Source organism: Nyctereutes procyonoides, unplaced genomic scaffold (genome assembly GCF_905146905.1).
Source record: "Nyctereutes procyonoides isolate TBG_1078 unplaced genomic scaffold, NYPRO_anot_genome, whole genome shotgun sequence".
Classification (NCBI taxonomy): domain Eukaryota; kingdom Metazoa; phylum Chordata; class Mammalia; order Carnivora; family Canidae; genus Nyctereutes; species Nyctereutes procyonoides.
The window spans coordinates 45,276,707-45,297,690 of NW_026575121.1; the positions used below are offsets into that span (position 1 = coordinate 45,276,707).

The 20,984-nt window shown below is 40.9% G+C and overlaps 1 protein-coding gene across 3 annotated transcripts in view; it reads right to left on the reverse strand.

Moving 5' to 3' along the window:
* The window catches only part of DCT (dopachrome tautomerase), a 73,475-nt gene extending 54,739 nt beyond the window's left edge, over positions 1-18,736 (reverse strand). The window contains exons 1-6 of one of the 3 annotated variants that reach the window (XM_055335916.1): positions 17,950-18,736; positions 8,567-8,866; positions 6,113-6,213; positions 5,813-5,979; positions 3,368-3,547; positions 1,655-1,790 (exon numbers count right to left, since the gene is read on the reverse strand). In XM_055335916.1, the coding sequence (XP_055191891.1) occupies positions 1,655-1,790; positions 3,368-3,547; positions 5,813-5,979; positions 6,113-6,213; positions 8,567-8,866; positions 17,950-18,340 (1,275 nt within the window). In that variant the 5' untranslated portion in view covers positions 18,341-18,736. The remainder of the gene's footprint in view (positions 1-1,654; positions 1,791-3,367; positions 3,548-5,812; positions 5,980-6,112; positions 6,214-8,566; positions 8,867-17,949) is intronic. The other 2 variants (XM_055335917.1, XM_055335918.1) reach the window with 2 other exon arrangements.
* Between the last annotated feature and the right edge of the window lie 2,248 nt (positions 18,737-20,984).

The window sequence follows — 20,984 nt, forward strand, 5'->3', positions numbered from 1 at the left end:
TTCTCCCTCTGCCTGTGTCTCTGCCTCTCTCTGTGTCTCCCATGAATAAATAAATAAATAAATAAATAAATAAATAAATAAATAAATAAATACAATTTTTTAAAAGATTTTATTTATTTATTCATGAGAGGCAGAGAGAGAGAGAGAGAGAGAGAGAGAGAGAGAGAGGCAGAGACACAGGCAGAGGGAGAAGCAGGCTCCATGCAGGGAGCCTGACATGGGCCCCGATCCGGGGTCTCCAGGATCACACCCCGGGCGGAAGGCAGGCACTAAACCACTGAGCCACCCAGGGATCCCTCTTTTTTTTTTTTTTAATTAAGAAACACCAAATGTGGTTTTTATATTAACTAAAGGCATGTGTCATTTTTTCTATCCAGCCCTCCTTCCTCACTCTCCACCCCTCTGCTGACTAACACAAACTTCCTTTCCTGCAGGGAGCTCCCTAGAGTGGAGTGTGTGGGGGTTCACACACCTGCCCCGACAGAGGGGATGAACATGTGACCTTGCTCTGGCCAATGAGAATACCTCATTCCCCTTGCCACACTGGTTCACAGAAGGCAAATCATCCAGGCCTGGCCAATCCTGAGACTGTTCTCCGTTACTATGGTAACATAGCTGCTCCCCCACTTGCTAAGCTGGTAGCATGCAGGTTCCTGGCTAGCTCAATTCCACGTGGGAAGAGGTTGCTTATGAAGACAGGGACAGAACTGACATCATTTGAGCCCACGGATTCAGCAATACCTGAAACCAGCAGCACTCCTCAGTTTCCCAGTTATTTAAGTCAATAAATTAATTTTTCTCCTAAATTAGTTTGAGTAGAATCTGTTCATTTGCAAGCAAAAAAATGGCTGAATATACCTGCAACTTTGCAAACTGACCCAAATCAATTTTTCTGTTCAGCACGACCGAGTGTTCATAGTGGGTGGGTATTGCCATAGTCCTCACCATCTCAAATAAACTTGTTACTAGGTGACATATAATCATGAAAGCAAGAGCAGATTCTGGTAAACCTACATTGATCAACAAGTAGACACCGAATGAGTAAAAGAACCTCTTCTTATACACCCAGGGAGGTTCACACTCTCTTCTGACAAGTGTCTTACATGGAAGATTCAGTCCAAACTAGTACACAATGATATTATGACCCCAGGAGTAGCTCATTTTTAGGCATAATGCTTTGTGAAGTGAGGGGGCCAGGGCCAAACACCAAACAGAGCTGTGGACTTCGTGTGCTGCTCCAAAGGTGCCAGATGGCTGGGCTTCGTGCAAGAGTCGTGGTGGTTCTACACTCATCTTCAGCATCACTCATTTTATCACTGAAAAATTATTGTCATTATACTAACTTGTTATATAAATTATGCTAAATTGTGATATAATATCATTATGCTAACTTATGAATCCACCTCTCAACTATAAACTCCTGTCTGGTGTCATTCCAAAACTAACCATCTCTAAAGCATGGGTGTGTGAAAAGGGGAGTTTAAATACTATCTAACCACCTCTAGGGTGGAGAATAAATAAATTTACATATGAATACGTCCCTTTGTTCACAAAGAGAATAAAACACACACCAAACGTTAATCTTACTGAAAAGCAAATAAATCCAACATCAAATGTAGAAAATTTTTCATCTATTCTGAGCCTTTGAACATACCACAAAAACAGGATCATTGGCAGCAGAATGTGGCAAAGCGCTTGTCCCATTCAAGAAGGAATGAACCAAGTTGTGTAGGCTCATCACTTGAGAGTCCAGGATTCCATTTGCTTTATCAAATCCTTCCAGGGCATTCCTGAGAGAAAATCAGTTTGTCAATGACAACAGTTACAATTGACAAAGGTCTCTTTTTATTGTTTCTAACCTAAATAATAGTCTTCTAACTTGATATGGGATAGGGAAATGGGCAGCTCTGTCATAGCTAATTAACTACAAATTAACCCCAACTTTTAATGATGATCTTCTATACGGGGCGGGACCTCTTAATCAATGCTACTTTTGCACCTGCTCAGTTGGATTAAACCTCTTTTATGTACTGTATGACAATTCTTCATATCTTTCTCCTGTGCCAGACTATGATCTCCTAGAGCACACAGACTGTTTTTTTTTTTTTTCAGATTTTCATTGCCAGAGCTCAGTACCATGCCCAGCATAGGCTCTGCGATCAGAAATATTTTTTGAATTAACATAATCTTAGTCCCATTTTTCAACTAAGTAAACCTCTAGCTTGACTATAATATATTCAGCATTTTAAATTCAGCTCAACCAAATTCCTCCTATCCTTGTCTTTTTCTCCTCCTCATTTTCAGGAAATTCAAATTGTCCTTATCCTAACTCAGTGATCCTCAAATTTAAGCATATATGGGAATCACTGGGAAAAAAACACATATTTCATGCCCCTCTTTCAGAATTCCTGATTCAGTAGGTGTGAGCTGGGTCTTCATATTTATATTTCTAACTAGCTCCCAAGCGATGCCATTTATGGTGGTCTAGGCACCGTATTTTGATAATCACTCCCTTAACTCAAATCTATAAAGATTGCACTCCATTTCAATAGCATTTTTACTACTGTGAAAAACGAATGCATTTCCAAACAATCTTAAATGTCAGCCTTTATATGACCTTTGACACTACTCTGAGAGCCATGTCCAACCCCCACACAGACTGTGAGCTCTGCTGCACTTAGCACAACCTTTGCATTTTTCAGTTTGTCCCACCCCAGCCCCATATAACCCATCAGCTGTATAATTCACACACAGTTAGGAGAGAGAGAATTTGGTTTGGGGGAAGACCATGAATCTATTCACCATGCCTTTTGGGAGCCCCATTCATCTTTGCTTAAAATCTTATTTATATCCATACTTATTTCTCACAATTCTTAAAGTCTTTTTACAGGGAAAGAATTATTAGTTGGCCTTTAAATTTCAAGTATTGTAATGTCATTGCTGTGCTGTAACTTGAGTTGCATTTGGCTTACAATACTCCTCTGAGATCTCAGATTTCAATCTTAGGTCTATGGCTGATAAATTTAAAAGAAAAGAAAAAGAGCATGAGCAAATATTTTTTAAATACTATATTTAGTGAAGTACCCTGGTTCTGAAGACTGTACCTATATATGTGAAATTAGAAATATAAATGATGGGTTTGAATAGCTAAGTTAGAAAAAATTAAAACTACACTATTCATTGTAGTGGGTGGATGATGACTTTCCTAACACTGGTTCCTTGTCCTCACATGTCAAGGCCTTCTGCTTACTTAGCTTTGTACATGGCTCCCAACAACTGGATTTCCTTCCAGTTCATTACAACCAGTAGCATGAAAATCTTAAAAGTATTTTTAAAATGCCAATCTAACAGAGCTTAGAGCACCAACCTGAAGCTGAAGGTAGAGTTCTGGAAGAAAGGGGGGCTGTCAAACTTCTTGAGAGACAGACAGTCTTGTATGTCTTTTAAAGTTGGCAATTTCTCACTGTTTAGTCCCACTTGATTTCTTCTTAACAGGCCTTCATAGGTCCCATTACACAGGGTGACCCGGCGGTTATAATCATCTAGGCTATGGGTTGTAAGGAGAGTAAAAATAATAAGTTTTAATTTGTGAATAGTATCATAACTTTGGGCCAACCAAACCAATCAAGATCTTAGTTGTGATTAAATCTTATTAGAGTTACCTTAAGAAGGTCAAAAATACATGGTAAAAGTACTACCTCCAAAAGTAATTATGGATTAAGAAGTTTCAAAAACCCAGATGCACAAAATATGAATATATGCATAACTATGAAGACAAAGTGCCATTTTACTGGAAAGTAAGAAGATCTCCAGAGCAAGATGCTGACTCCTAGGAGGTGCCTTTGAATGTTGTTGAGTAACTGAAGTTAAGTAACTGAGCAGAGTGACCTGTTTTATACGGAGCTAAGCCAGTTTTGGCAGAAGTGTCTGTGTAAAGCTAGGAGAACATTTTAGGCAAAATGAAGGCAAACAAAGGTGCAAGACTAAAAAGCAGATGAAACTAGGTAGAGGACAAATGTCAAGAGAAACGCTGTGTCAGAAAATGTTCCAGGGCAATGGGGATGAATATGGGGTAAACAAGGAAGCCAAAAAGGTTCCACACCCATTAAAGAGTATACCTGCTAGGGTCTGGAATTCTACCAGAAGAGCATTACTTTGTTGTGGGATATAAAATATTGAAGATGTTTCTTTGTGTGTGTGTGTGTGTGTGTGTGTGTTTTAAGATTTTATTTATTCATGACAGATACACACAGAGAGGCAGAGACATAGGCAGACAAAAAAGCAAGCTCCTCGCAGGGAGCCTGATGCAGAACTCAATCCCAGGACCCTGGGATCACGACCTAAGCCAAAGGCAGACACTCAACCACTGAGCCACCCAGGTGCCCCTCTGTGTGTGTTTTAATGGGGTTAGTCATGGGTATGTGAGAATAGAATCAGCGCACATGTGAGAATGAAAGAGGCCAGTCCCTAACAATAAGGCAAAAAAAGGCCTCGAAGGCAGCATTTCTTAAACATGTGCCAGTGACATGGTCTGTGAATTAAAGGTGCCAGAGTCAGGTAAGTTTAGGCAACCTCTAATAATAGACTTCCAGAGGAAAAGTTCTGAGATAGTTTCAAATTTAAAAACTTTTTAACTCAATATTCCCTAAATTTGATCATAGGAATCTCTCTTTGCATACCACCTACTTTTAAATACCCCAAGGCACTATGAGAAATGGTGCTTTATGGAATTACACCACCACATTAAAGAGCACTTATTACATCCCTACATGTTGTGGAGCATTATCCAGCAGGCTGTAGGAAAAGCTTAGGATGTAGGAGAGGGGGTCCCTGCTAGGTTGGCCTACACCCCTGCAAACATGCATATGCCCAGACTGAAGGAAGGCGTTGACAAAGAAGCTCGGTGTCATGGAGCAGGAGAAAGACACAGGGCAGGGGAGCTAGGTAGCAATAGGGTTAAAAACCAGAGGATTTGGAGGAAACAGATAAATAAAGGAAGGCAGAGTAGCCTCTTGGGGAATCTTTTTCTGAGATGTGTGCCAAGAAAAAAAACAAATGTAAGGTATCACTGAGGACAGGATTTTCCATGGGCTGCAGGTTTCTCAATTTGCTTATGATGTGTTCTTCAATACTTCAGAGATCATTCTGCCCTGCTCCATCCCCTGTCCCTTTCCGCTCACTCTCGCCTTATGGTCCAGCCATCCCAGGGTGTTACCAGAGACTTTTCCAGCTTTAGACAGGATGTTCCCTCTACCTAGGACAGACTTACCACACTCCCCTACGTCTGCTTGAGGTCTGTGCCTCTACGTCTTAGAGACTTTCCCTCTCTTCCTAGCTTTGCACTTACATCAATCATGATACTTTTCACACTGTACTGTAATTTGTTTACAAGCAATCTGCCTTGGTAAATATAAAACAATATGCAAAAGGGAAGCTCGATTTTACTCATCCTTGTATTGTCATACGATTACACTGCTTGAGAAAAAAAAAAGAATTACACTGCTTGGAATATGATCAGTACTTAAGAAATGTTTGGCTGAATGCAGAAACTACTTCTAATTTTAAAACAGTTGATCTAGAAATGATAACCAAGCACATTCAATTCACAAGTGTGATTTCTATGCCTCAATTTTTTTGAATAAAAGGGCTTAGAATTTCTTTTAAATCCCACTTCCCTCAGGAAAATCATTTTCGGAAACATGTAAAAAGAACCCAGCATGCATTCGAAACTGAAATATAAAGTGCCTCTCCATCTCTCATGCATAAGAAAATGTGGTCTCTGGATTTTTATTGCAGGTACATGTGACTTTACCTATCACAGACAATTTCCCAGTTGGAGAATCTTGAGTTCTCACTAATTAGAGTTGGATCATCTTGTCTCGCTGCCCCAAGAAGCTGGTCTGTGCACACATCACAATCATTCCTCCCAGTAGCAAAGTTCCAGTAGGGCAAAGCAAAGGATTCGTTGCCGATAAGTTGCTAAAAGCAAAATGCACAGCCAGTTATTTAACTCATAATATCAAATGCAATAAGAAAGCATATAAAGCAAACACTAACATGGGTCTTGACCAAATGCAAAATTAAAAATACCAAATGCTTAGATTTGACCAACCTGGAGATCCCTTTCCAGCCACAACAAATGGTACCGGTGCCAGGTAACAAAGGCAGGACCTTGGTGTGAGAAGTCAATGGCCTTGTATGGACGCCCTGGTCCTAAAACAGTTGGGAAACATATTAAAGATCATGGAATTTTAAATGTGAAACCTTATGCCAGTGGGATGTGCCTGCAGAGCCAATAAGTCCATGCTGTTTTAATTGAAAAAAAAAATTGTTTTTTTTTTTATCTCTCTGAAAGCAACAACAACAATAAAACAATTTCAGAAGAAACTAACACTTTTAGAATAAATTCTCCATCTCTCAAAAGTCTGATTGTCAACAGAGATCTAGAAACATTCAGGTCACTTTTAGCTTTGAGAGTGCCTGCCAAATATTTAATTTTTTAAGTAACAGCAAGATGAAATAAGCATATCCGAAGGATTCGATCTTCAAGACCTCAGTGAAATATATTTCCAAAGACATTTTCTAACTTATTCCTTACAAATGCACACATTTATAAGAGAGGGATTAATTAGTAATAAAGCAACTTCAACTACATTTCATCCTAATTCAGGCATTTATGTCACCAAAAAGAACTTCTATGGATTTTGCCTCAGCCATCAATCAGTTACAACCACTAGCTGACAAGCATGGTCGCCAAGACTAGAAGAGAGAAAAATATATTCAAACCAATTTGGCTGGCCACTGGAACTGCCAGTTTTAGTGAAAAGCTTTGGGCAATTTAATGACCCCCTTACTGCCTGTTCCATCCTTCTTCCGCCTTCATAACAACTTTTGATGGTTATGTAGAAACTTTGGCTAACTTTAGTTCTTTTTCAAAGTACCTATAATAACTTCAGAGAGCTGAACAGACACGAATATAAATTTAATTCCTAGGTTTGACCAGAAACTATAGTCTTCTTTCTCTCTTGAGATACTATCCTCTCATAAAACAAAAATTTCTCCAAGTGATGACAGGAAAGCTATAAAGGTTTATAGCCAGAAGAGCCTCCTTATCTATTGATAAAGAAAGACAGATGCTTACCTGAGAAGCAAGATTTTAAAGGACTCACACTGAGGAAAGAAATGCTATTGCTGCTCATGGCTATGTAGTCTGTCCTTTTTAAATGTTTTAATTCAGAACAAAGCTTAATATTCCAAAACAAACTAATGAGGTGACATCAAGCGACGGGGAACCAGTGATAAATTCAAGGACGACAATTCTAGTGAGAATCTGACTATTCAAAGGGAGCTTGATGCCTCAACTCACCCTGACCCCAACAAGGGGCCCCAAAGGTGGAGATAATAGGTACAGCCAAAGCTTCAGAACTGCACCAAGAAAAGAGAAAGAAAGAAAGAAAGAAAGAAAGAAAGAAAGAAAGAAAGAAAGAAAGAAAGAAAGAAAAAAGAAAAAAGAAAGAAAGAAAAAGGAAGGTACGCCTTGGTGGCTCAGTGGTTGAATGTCTAACTTTGGCTCAGGTCATGATCCTGCAGTCCTGGGATCGTCCCCCATCAGGCTGCCCATGGGGAGCCTGCTTCTCCCTCTGCCTATGTCTCTGCCTCTCTGTGTGTGTCTCTCATGAATAAATAAATAAAATCTTTTTAAAATTTAAGAAAAAAAGAACTGCACCAAGCAGAACCAGGAATGGATTCACATCTCCCTGGAGTGAAGCAGCATCTGTGGCATCCACTGACTAAGAAATATCTGAGGGCATAACTGGTCCTACTAGATTAATGAAGTTCCTAACAAACATTCCCCCCATTCCAAGTCTTACACAGGCCCCCAATTTCTAGGATCTAGAAAGGCAGGGTACCATGCTCCTGAGTATCCCCTCTAACAGTCCAAGGGGCTAATTCAGGAGGAACTCTACATTGCCTCTCCAATGCTGGAGTAGTTTATGCTCTTCCTTGACAATACAACTCCAAAAGAACCCGAGGATCCTAGCAGCGATGCACCATATTATGGACACCATAAATGCCTCAAAAGTCTAAAGACCAACACACATGAGTTTAATAAAATGCACTTTCTACACAAACACTCTAATTCTGCTCAAAGAAGCTTCATGTGCTTTAGCGCATGTCCAGTTAATTCCTCTAATCTGAGGACTAATGTCAGAGAAGGCTTCTGTGGCCAGATTTTGACATGTTTTTTTCTAGAATCAAAAGGAATTTGCCTCTGCTTCACCAACTCTTGCCTTTGAGGATTAACAGCTTCATAAAGGAGAGTTTAGACTTTGAACCCAAAACACAAACTACAGGAGAAAACATTTTCCCAAGTGTCAGCCAACATACTGGTAGAAAGTGTTTCATTGTAGCTTCAGGCAGCATTTGATCATCCTATGACTTTCATAAGCCTAACCCTCCCTGAGGTTGCTCTCTTGTTAATTAACCTGCCTGAAATTACTTCCCCACCCATTCCCCCGCAGCCCCAAATGATAATAATATACCCTCGGCTAAGGAAAAAACCTACCTAATAAAGTATCCCTAACAGAGTAATAATGGAGCCATACAAAGAAATCATAAATGCTGCAGTTGGCGATCTGTGGCTGGGTCCCGTTGGGCCCAAGCAGGCCGAGCCAGTGTTGTGTGGTGATCACGTAGTCCGGGTGTGTCGTGTTCTTTGCAAGGTCTAAGGCCTCCAAGAATTGCTCCCTCTCCTCAGGAGTCAAGGAATGGATATTCTTCCGAATAACCCGAGCTTTCCTCTGATTGCAGTCATGGCCGGTCCAGCCAAACTTGCAAACTCCACAGTTGTAGCCACCATAATGTCCTAGTTTATTTTTAAAAGAAAAAAAAGGAGAGATGGAAGAGGGAGTCAGTTTATGTAGTTGGAAGAAATTTCTGAATTTGTGCTCTGGGAAAGAAAAGAGAAGATGAAGGTGTTTACAAGAGGGCAAAGAAAGCCAATTTCCTTCCTTTACTCTTCTCTTGAAATGGTTGCATCTTCAAGTGAACTGAGTACTGGAGTTCCTTAGAAATACTCCCAGCAAAGAGGGGCACCCTGGTGACTCAGTCAGTTAAGCCCCTGCCTTGGGCTCAAGACATGATCCCAGAGTCCTGGAATAGAGCCCCATGTGGGGCTTCCTGCTCAGTGAAGAGCCTGCTTCTCCCTCTGCTCTGTCCCTCCTCCTCCCTCCTCCCCCCATCCTCTCATCCTCTCTCATGCTCCCTCTCTATCTCTCTTTCTCTCTCAAATAAATAAAATCCTAAAAAGAAGGAGGATGAAAGGTTTCACATGCTGTTATGGGTGGACCATGTCACTGTGTCCCTTCAAAATTTGTACATTGAAGTTCTAACCCCTAGTTCCTCAGTATATGACTATATCTGGAGCTAGGGTCTTCAAAGGCTTAATAAAGTTAAAAATGAGGTCATTAGGTGGCCCCGAATCCAATACAACTGATGTCCTTATAAGAAGAGGAAATTTGGACAAAGCAGGAGGGAAGCCCCAGAAGAATCTAACCCTGCACCTCTATCTGGAACCTCAGTCCTCCAGAACTGTGGGACAATGAGTTTCTCTTTGCCACCCAGTGTGTAGCACTCCGTTACGGCAGCCCTAGCAAACCAATCCACGTGCCACTTTCCCAGATCTCCCTCCTCTCATGGCTCATGCAGGTGTCCCTGCCCACTCCATGTCACCCCCCACACACAATGTCCTCCCCACATCCCCCACCCCCGGGCTGCACAGCACTCTTGGGTGTACACGCAGCTGAGCCCTGCTATCCTGTGGCACACACCAAAGGGCCAACACAGAGTGGTTCCATTGATTTAGAGAAGGAAGAGAATAAACACCAAGCTCAAGGTGGAACCAAAATAAATAAGCTGATTTCCAGGAATTTAGGTGAAATCTAACATTACAAAAGCTGGTTTATTTCACAAAGGAGACAAGAGTTAAGACAAAATTGATGGAGACTAGCAGGTCATAAAGGTAAATTAGCCACTATGGTATCAAGAAGTGCAAATCACTGCAGGGTTCCCCATCCGCAGCACAAATGTCTCTGCTGTATCAACCTGGGAATGAGTACTAGTCATGTGAACTAAGCATCTTTCTGATTAGCATCTATAGTGGAAATCCTTTCAACTTGTCCTTGACTTTTCCCTTTTCAGTCTTAATTACTGCTTTTGGTTTAACCAGCACCTCATCCCTTAGGTGGTGATCAATTAGAGAATAAACATTTAAGTATGATCGGAACAAAATGTTGAAACCAAAGGGGATGGCAATGCTTATCTCCCAGGGGATTAGAAGGGCTACATAAAGGGGCACCTGGGTGGCTCAGTGGTTGAGCGTTTGCCTTTAGCTCAGATTGTGATCCCAGGGTCCTGGGATTGAGTCCCGTATCGGTCTCCCCACAGAGAGCCTGCTTCTCCCTCTACCTCTCTCTCTCTCTCTCTCTCTCTCTCTGTCTCTCTCTCTCTGTGTGTGTGTGTGTGTCTCATGAATAAATACATTTAAAAAATTTTTAAAAGAAGAAGGGTTACACAAAGCATTAATGTGGAGACCAATTCTGCTCTCCTCCTCCTCTTCCTCCCCTTCTTCCCCCTTCCAGACCTCTTTACTTGCTCTTACTTCAGTCCACAGCATTTTCCCCTCATCTCCTTAAATTCCTCTTTGCCTGGGTTGCCTACACCTGCTTGCAGCCTCACAGTGGGTGGTCTACAAGGTCATCCTTGACTCTACATGTCAGGGTCAGATGTTCCTGCCCTGAATTCCCTGGAACCTCCTATGCCCCTTCCATTAGATTGATCACACCAACAGTAATTATCTACTTGTCTCAGATACAGGCAACTGGAAGACAGTTTCTCCACTGCCTACGTCTATGCTTAGCCTTGTACAAAATGAATATTTGTTGAATGAATAAAAGAAACATAAAGCCAAATCACCACGATGTGCACTTTAAAAATCATGCACTTTTATTTATAGCCATATCTCAATAAAGCTGTAATTTTTTTTGAAAAATTAACTAAAAACAAAAAAGTATAAATCATGTGGTAGGTAATCCAATATACATAATATTTCTTCTCTTAAAATAAAAATTTCTTCTTTTTCTCCCTATCCTTATGGATTAGAGGAAAAGCAGGCCTTGCAAATAATTTTAATAAACTGTAAATAGCAAAGCAGAGGCAAGCAAAAAATGCTACACCATAGCAGAGAGAGGATCATTTGAATTTCTAAAGACAAAGAAAATTGTATAGCATGAAACGAAACAATTAGCATTTGTATTATGTAAACAAAAATACACAGTCCTCCTTTTCTACTAACCCAATAGATTTTTTGATGGTTAAAGAAAATGTCATTAAAAATATCATGAGTAGGAAGAATTTTTCTTAAGGTAATTTATTTGGGTTCTACCCTCCTTGTAACATACAAAATATCCTATTTATCCTCACATAGCTCAGTTAGCTGTAGTTTTTTATATTGTAACATCATATAAGAACATAAATAAAAAATTATAAAAGGAAAAAATTCTACTAGTCCCAAGACTGAAACATGTTTTTTTAATATTTTTGGTTAAACATTAAAATTTACATTACTAGAGTGAAGCTATTACGTACAAATTATTTATAAATATTTATTGAACAACTACTACAGTACCAGCTGCTATACATCAAGCTCTAGGGTTATTTCCCCCCCCCCCCCCCCAGGAAACCTACTAAAATTGTATATCTGTTTCAAAACACCTTTGATTAAAATGTATCACCTTCTCTGGCAACTTTTACAGCAATATTTTGGAGGAGTGAGTGAAAAAATTACATCCAAAGAATACTAAATGCCCAAGCTTCCAGCTATTTACCTACCGCCAGATGACTGGAGATGAAGAAATAGCCACGCTTTACAATAGAAGAGTGAGTCTCTCCTTCAAAATGCTAAGGAATAGCACCCCCAAATTTTTATAATAATCAATTCAATACATTTCTACATTTAAATTCATAAAACTTGTCTTTAAATTTTGCTGAAATTGAGTAATTCATAACTTATGCCATGAGTTTTAATATTCCTTCACTTCCTTTACTACAATGATTTTTGGTTGCTGGAAACAAAATTATCAGTAGATAATTATCTCCCTCATTTATTTATTCAACAGATCATTCATTAACACCTGCCACCTAAAGGCCAGTCAAAACTCAGCATGCCTCTCTCTGTGTTCCCACTTGGTATGTTCCCACTTGAAGTTACATGCTTTGTAACTTTGAACTTCACTTCTCCAAACCTTTCATATTAGGATGAGAGCGCTACCTAATAAAGTCCTTGTGAAAAACAAGTAGATTAACATATTAAGCACTTAGAACAGTGTCTGGAACATAGTAAGTTCTATATTAAGTGTTATTATTATTACTAGATGCCACTTACAAGCAGTATAGTAAAAAATATGTTCATGTCTGTCTTCCTCATCGACTACACTGTGGACACCTTAAAAAAATCATGTTTTTCCCCTCTTTATACCTGAAGGGCCTAGCATAACTGGGGCTACCTAACCATTGGTTGGGTGGATGATAAATGAATCAATGAATAATTGAATAAAAGGCATTAGTTACTAGAAGATACAGATAGAAATAAAGCACAATGGGGACCCCTGGGTGGCTCAATGGTTGAGTATCTGCCTTTGGCTCAGGAGTGATCCTGGGGTCCTGGGATCAAGTCTAGCATCAGGGTCCCCGCAGGGAACCTGCTTCTCCTTCCTCCTATGTCTTTGCTTCTCTCTGTGTCTCTCATGAATAAATAAATGCAATCTTTAAAAAAGAAGAAGAAGAAGAAGAAGAAGAAGAAGAAGAAGAAGAAGAAGAAGAAGAAGAAGAAGAAGAAAAGAAGGCACAATGCCTTCATCCAGGAGATGAAGGGCACATGTGCAATGGACCACCAACACAAGTCTAACTGTGGGAAAAGTGAAAACAAAAGAATAAACCAAACACCACAGAAGACAAAAGACAAAATGATTAATTCTGACTCAGAAGACCAGAGCTGCCTTACAATTATGTTGAGCAAAGATGTTTCTTTTTACAAAATCATCCTTGCCTCTGAAAAGCAACGTAGAAGGAATAATGAGAAAGAATTGAAGTGGGGAAGGAGGCAAAAGTGGGTGAAGGGGATTAAGAAGAACAAACACCAAGTGACAAAATAAGTCATGGGGGTGTAACGTACAGTATGAGGAATATAGTCAACATCACTAGGTATTAACTTTCACTGAACAGTGTATACAAGTGTCGGGTCACTGTATTGTGCATCTGAAAATAATATAATATCATATATCAATTACACCCCAATAAATTTTTAAAAGAAAGAAAGAAAACATTTGTCTGAATGTGAGCTGACCTGTGCCCTAGAAAGGTAAAAAATTCCTTTTCCAGCATCTCTCCCAAAGCTCTGTAGTCAGGCCTCTCTTTTTTTTTTTTTTGAAGATTTTATTTATTTATTCATGAGAGACACAAAGAGAAAGAGAAACACAGACACAAGCAGAGGGAGAAGCAGGCTCCTCGCAGGGAGCCTGACGTGGGACTCGATTCCACGTCTCCAGGGTCACACCCTGGGCTGAAGGTGGTGCTAAACCACTGAGCCACCCGGGCTGCCCCTCTCATATTTTGAGCTTCTAAATGTGACCTAAAGATTTCATTAAAATGCTGCAGACAACTGAAAAGTGTCTTCACTTGGAAGTCCCGCACTCAAAATGTTTATTTCTCTAATTTAGATTCCCTAGTGGTTCCCTACATCAACTTAAGCTCAGTTCATTTATTCCCTTAATCTACCAATAGCAGCAGCAAAAAATACAAGGAGACAGGCCTTTTAGAAAAGATTGCATTATCTTACTGGAAAATGGAGTGAGAAACAAAACCAAAGGATCCCTAGATACCAATCTATCTACCATTGAGTATGTCCTTGGCAAAAATTAAATTTAAAAAGACAAAGTCCTAAACCTACTTAGGACCGGGTTAGAAATGGAAAAAAGTGAGAACAACCAAACCGTGCATGTTCCTACATGAACTGTATCAGCTCACCTCAGAAGGCTATTAGACTAAATATGCTTAAAGACCACCGATTAGTGAATTTACAAGGAGCTCTAAATAGGCTATTCCTTTTAATTAGAGATTCTATTATTTTAATAACAATACTTTATACTCACATAAAGCCTTTCATCTACAGAGCTCAAAAAGGTTTTACAAGTGTGGTTCATCATCATTCCCATTTCAGAGATTGGAAAAACTGAGGCACTTGGTCACTGTACAAACAAGAAGTTCAACAACCGTTCAAAAACTATTCAGTGTGCACATTTTCCAAAAGCCCAAAAACAACTGCAACTGATATGTTCTCAGAAATGCCAGCTGGCAAGTGAGACATATAAGGTGAGGAGCCAATGCCAAAGTCTCCTGAAATTCGACTCTTCCTGACAATTAAGTTCTGTAAGCTTCTGGTTTCAATTTATCCCTCCAGAGAACAGAGAAATTCTCTCTAGAGGATGCGAGCATATAATTTAGGGGATTTTTCCCCTTCAGAGTTTGTTTTTATTTCTCTTTGTTAGGCTATATCTTTTACCAGCTTGAAGCTGGTGAAGATTATGGAGTAGCTTTTTAAATTTTATTTTATTGTGGTAAAAACATTTCACATGAGATCTACCCCCTTAAGGCATTTTTTAAGGGTACAATATGTTACTGTTGACACTGGGTGCAATGTTCTAAAGTAGCTCTCGAGTTGAATCATCTTGCTTAACTGAAACTTTATGTGTACTGATTACTAACTCTATGTCTCACTCCCCAGCCCCTGGTAACTACCATTCCACTCTTTGATTCTATAAATTTGAGTACCTCATATAAGTAGGATTATATCCTATTTATCTTTCTGTGACTGACTTATTTCCTTCGTATAATGCCTCTTACGTTCATCCATGTTGTCACATACTACATGACTTCCCTTTTTTTTTTTAATATACATCCATTATACCACTTAACTAAAATGTGGAGAAATGGAATCCTTGTGCACTGTTGGTGGGAACACAAAATGGTGCAGCCACTATGGAAAAAAAAAAACTGTAGAGCTTCCTCAAAAATTAAAAACAGGGGATCCCCGGGTGGCTCGCGGTTTAGCGCGTTGCCTTTGGCCCAAGGCATGATCCTGGAGTCCTGAGATCGAGTCTCATGTTGGGCTCCCTGCATGGAGCCTGTTTCTTCCTCTGCCTCAGTCTCTGCCTCTCTCTCTCTCTCTCTCTCTCTTCTTCTCTCTCTCTCTCTCTCTCTCTCTCTCTCTGTCTCTCATGAATAAAAAAATAAACTCTTTTTTTTTAAAATGTCCCTTGATGGATAAATGGTCTGTTTGTTTTTCCATTGCATTAACAAAGTTTAGGTCATCAATAATGTGGGTTCCAGAAGCTAACCTATATCTCTTGCTTAATAAATATTGGGTGTCCTAGAAAAATCCTAGGGCCCTATTTGCAAAAAATTATGAAGATACCAGAGAGGAGAGCTTTTGGAGGTTCAAGGTCAGGTTTAAATTCTGAAGACTGCATCCCCAACCATGAAGAGCTACTGCTGGAGGGCAAGCAACTCACTCTTTGGGGGAGAATAAGCTGAATGAAGGTCCTAGGTCTTGCTTTGGGACATGTGGCCCATCACAGAATGATCATTACTATTTATAATAAATTGGTTCCCAGCTCATCCACTAGGACTTGGTCTGATGCTCTGAGACTCAAAGAATAAGACAAGCTAGCCAACATAAGTGGAGCCATCCAGAATTGGTATGGAAAGAGCCATGGTCCTGAATGAGTCTACACAGATCAAATCATAGAAGAGGGGTGGGGAGCTATAGCCTAGTAGTTGGTCTCAAGAGCAGCCATGCCCTTGATAACAGCTGTAAAAAACCGTACACGCCGAGGGAACTCTGCTTCCTTGGACTGGCCTACGGACATGTGATGTCCTTAACAGTCTGGACTCACAAGACAAATCCTGTTTCTGACCCACTGCCTCCTAGGTATATGTTTATCCTCCTCAGAACAGAGGATCCCTTTTTATGTTAGGAAGAAGGCCACTGTGACCCTAACTTCCTGCCACTTCTGGAAGAATATTTATAGGTCTTCCTTCTGGAAAGGGAGATTATAATTACCCCTTCTATTCTGTTATTCTCTATTCTCTCCATCCCCGCCTTTAGAAGACAAAACAAAACAAAACAAACTGATAGACAGGTCAGAAATATAAAGCAGATGATGATAAGAAGAGGTAAGCGTCATATCTGATTTCTTAATATCTTTTGCCCCAGGATTTCATAAATGGAGATGGAACCATTGTAAGTTGTGGCACTCTATCATTGATTGGCCCAGAAATAAGTGTTCTAGAAGAATTTTTGAGTCATAGACAAAGAAGTTACTATATAATGTGGTTTAGATCACACAGGCAATATGAAACCTGCTGCTTCTCAGACAAAAGCCATGGGAATCCATGAGATACTGTCTATAGAAGACAGTGCTCAATTAGATTAGGAAAAAAAAATGGATAGAATATGCTCAATATACTTTTGTCACAATGAATACCCAACACAAAACTAATGGTTCCTTTGAATCACAGAATTAACAATATGACTACAAAAAGATTATACAGCCAGAATTTTTACAAGTTAAAAAAACTAGCATCATTCCTACACCAACATCCAAGTCCTTTGTACTTTTCCTTAGTTTACCTTTTTGTATCCTTCCATAGCCCAATTATCTGTATTCCCTACCATGTGTGAATGTAAGTAATAATAATAATAATAATAATTTTAAAAGGAGAACTTGTTATGCAGCTAGATGCTGTAGAACAGTGGCCAAGTGCTTTGCTAAAGTTGTTGCTTGCGCTGTGTGTCAAATGCCCTGCCAGCCTTTGAGTGTTTATCACTGCTGTGCATGGCTCCTGAACACAGACAGACTCCACTGAGGATTTGGGAAGGCTCAGAAGAGCTGGAGGCATAAGAAATGCACAGAGAGGGATCCCTGGGTGGTGCGGTGGTTTGGCGCCTGCCTTTGGCCCAGGGCGCGATCCTGGAGACCCGGGATCGAATCCCACGTCAGGCTCCCGGTGCATGGAGCCTGCTTCTCCCTCTGCCTGTGTCTCTGCCTCTCTCTCTCTCTCTCTCTCTGTGACTATCATAAATAATAAATAAAAATTAAAAAAAAGAAATGCACAGAGATTTCAAAGAAATGAGTAGTAAGAGAGACAGGTCTGAAAGAGGGACACTGAGCAAATTTCGAATTGCCCACATCCAATCGAGGTAAGAGCAGGAAAAGTCATTGCTATCTTATGACTCTTCTTCCCCAGTTCACTGAAGCCCTGTCCTACCACATCCCTCTGACTTTGGCAGAGTGACAACCCAGACAGAACCTTAACTAGCGAGATGTACTCTACCTGAGACCTGTTCAAAACGTTAGAAAGGCTGAGGCTGGGACCACGGAACACCTGCCTTTGACGCCTGCCTGTCTTCTAGATACCAAGGCTACCCACCCCCCTCTTCTACAAGTGCAAACCCATTTCAGAAGGGGAGGCCACTGAATCCATCTTGAAAGGACTTGCTCTGAGGTTCAAAGCTGACTCTGGAGCTCGTTAGCTTCCCCTTCCAACAAACAAGCCAATGGCATGTTGGCATGAGTTCACATAACCAGGCTTGGCCCATGTTATTTATATTCATTTGGTTTCCATAACTAGATATCCTAGAGGGTGTGAGAAATATAACCAAGACATCAGCCTTACTCAGTTCACTGCCTGTGAAAAACAAACTTGGTTGGCCATTTAAAGCCTAGTCTAACAATTTTAAGAGTCTCATCTCTTCCTGAGAAGGGGCTCTTTGCCCAGTGGGGGCCTCCCCACCTGGCTCAGGTCACGCCGAGCTCTGCCCACCTCCCTCACCTGTGCATCGGCAGGTCCGGTGGAAGAATTTCCTTGGCCACCCTTCTCGGTCATCCTGGTTCCGCAGGACATAGGGGCCACTCCAGGGCCTGGCGTCAGTTTGCACCTCCATGCACTGGCCCCGGCCCTCCTGAGAGCCGCAGATGTTGGCTGGCTCCAGACCCAGCGGCGGGCAGCACTCCTTGGCCATCAGGTTGTCCACAGTCATGCAGACCCGGGGAAACTGTGCCCTGGCTCCAGGTAGGAGTCCACCGCCCAGGCAACAGAACACAAGCCCCCACCCAAGAGGGCTCATGGCTTTATCAGCAGGAGAGCTCCCTCTTGCTTTCCATTCCCTGATCCTATCCTGCCCTTCTCCTCCTCTTCCACTCTTGAGCTCTTGAGCCTTCATTCAGTCGATTTTTGGTTTAGGGGGGTGGGGGAGTTGATAAAGTTCTGTTTTGCAGTTCTATTCCTCTCCTCCTTAAAAAATACCTACAAAAATCGCAGAGCCCACGTGTGTGCACATGTGTATGTGCACACGCACAGACTATTTTATGTGATTCAAACAACTAAAACAAATTTAATACCATTATAATCACCTCTAACAGCCAGATTTAATGAGGGTAGCGCTTCTCACCATCTTTCCCCCGTTAAATCAGGCTTTGTCTAATTGAGTTAATTTACAGGGTACTGCAGTCATACTACTTATTATACTGGTATTTCTAAACCCCTCCTTCCCTCCTTACCAATAACTTTAATTGCCTTGAACTCAGTTCAAAAGCCAAACACCGTGCTGCCTTTATTCTGTCTGGCGTGCCAAACCACGGGGCCTGGTGGGGTTTGTGTAAGGGCTGGGAGAAGCCATCATTAGGGGGATTAGTATTAGAGAAACCCTCATTGTTAGCACATGACCCAAAGTGTATAATGAAGTGCATACAGTTGCTGGCTTTGTTTCAAAAGGGCAAAACCATCTTCATTATCTGGGCTCATGTGCCCCAGCCAAGCTTGTGACCTCAGACTTCCCGGGGAGTCAATAGATGCAGTGAGCTCCTCGTTGTCATTAAAAGGCCTTTACAGACAAGCGTGCATTGCTAACCACGATTCACTCCTGACTGCTCCCTGACGTGCTAGAAAGACCACGACAGGAGGTCACACAACTTCAGAAATAAAGAAACATTTATTTAGGGCTGACGTACAAGGAATTGCTTTGTTCCACAATTAAGGGCCCTCTTCCCTCCAGATAAGCGTGTACTATTCTCCTATTCAGCACATCTAGGCAGTAGATGTTTATTAATCACACAAAGTAGCATGCCATCAGAAATTCAAAATTATAATTATCTGGTTGTAAGGATGGCAGTGGGACAGTTGGGAGCAAAGGCTTGCAAGTCACATCTTTTGATTTATGTTGAAGTTAGGCGTTGCCAAGCTTCGGTTTAGAACATAATGCCTCCCCCAGTTCTTCTGGGGCAGCGAAGGGAGCGTCCCGATCAATAATGACGGCTACCGTGAGAGCATCCATTTATCCCTTCGTGGGGGAAACAGGACTGACTTCGTGCCATTAGAATCTGTGTAGACAGCCTATGTGACACTGCTTCAGATGGTTTCCAAGAATATATCTAGGCATAAAGACACAGAATATTTCAAAGAAAATTCCTAAGGTTAAAAAAATGTTTATATAGATGCTCCTCTCTCGGGCACTTCTGTCATCCCCATGATATTAAGTTGTTATGACTTAATTATTTATTTATTTATTTATTTATTTATTTATTTATTTATTTTATTTAAATTCAATTTGCCAACATATAATACCCAGTGCTCATCCCATCAAGTGTCCTCCTCAGTGCCCATCACCCAGTCACCCTATCCCCCCCACCAACCTCCCCTTCTGCAACCCTTTGTTTCCCAGAGTTAGGAGTCTCTCATGGTTTGTCTTCCTCTCTAATTTTTTCCCTCTCAGTTCCCCTCCTTTCCCTTATAATCCCTTTCACTATTTCTTATATTCCACATATGAGTGAAACCATATCATGATTATCCTTCTCTGACTGACTTATTTCATTCAGCATAATACTCTCCAGTTCCATCCATGTTGAAGCAAATGGTGGGTATTCGTGTTGTGACTTAGTTAAATGGCTGTCCTCATCTCTGCCTGTACTCCCATGCCAGCCGATACCCAAGCCCAGAGAAGCAAAATCTCTGAAGGTGTGGCCAGGCCAGTGTTTGTTAGAAGTTCTCTAAGCCGTGGTATTGTGGGTATTGTGCAGCCACAGTTGAGAAGCACGGGGTTAGAATAAAGCATAGTTCCCAAAGAAATGTTGGAATAGAGTCAGCTACAAAAATTGGATGTGTGTTAGTTTCCTGGAGCTGCCTTAGAGAATCACCATAAACTGAGTGACTTAAAATAGAAATATTTTCTCTCATAGTTCTGAGGGCAGAAGTTCAAAGTCAGTGTGTCAATATGGCTGCCCTCCCTTTGAAGGCTCTAGCAGAGAGTCTTTCTTGACTCTTCCAGCTTCTGGTGGCTGGAAGCTCCATTCCCCTGGTTGGGAGCAGCATCATTCCAATCTCTGCCATAGTCACATGGCCTCTCCTCTTCTGTCTCTCTTCTCTGTGTGTCTCCTATTAGGACACTTATCATCAAATTTAGAGCCCACCTCGATAATCCAGAATGGTCTCATCTTCATATTCTTAAGTTAATTGCATCTGTAAAGACCCTCTTATCAAATAAAGTCACATTCATAAGTTCTAGGGTATGGGCATAATTTCTCAGTAGCCACCATTCAACCCTCTATTTCATGGATATGAAAGTTGAGTAATACCAGAATTGCCATATCTCAAAGTGGAAGGGTTTTCAGAGCCCATTCAATCATTCCATATGTACCTACTAATCCAGTTCATGCCAACATTTTGCCACTATGTATTTCCATTCTGTGTTGTGATGCCCTGGTTCCGTAAATATCAGATTCAAAGTTCTTAGATGACGCCACTGACACAAACACCTCTCAGAATGCCCCCAGGCCTAGTCCTAGGATCACTTTTCTTTTATAACAACACTT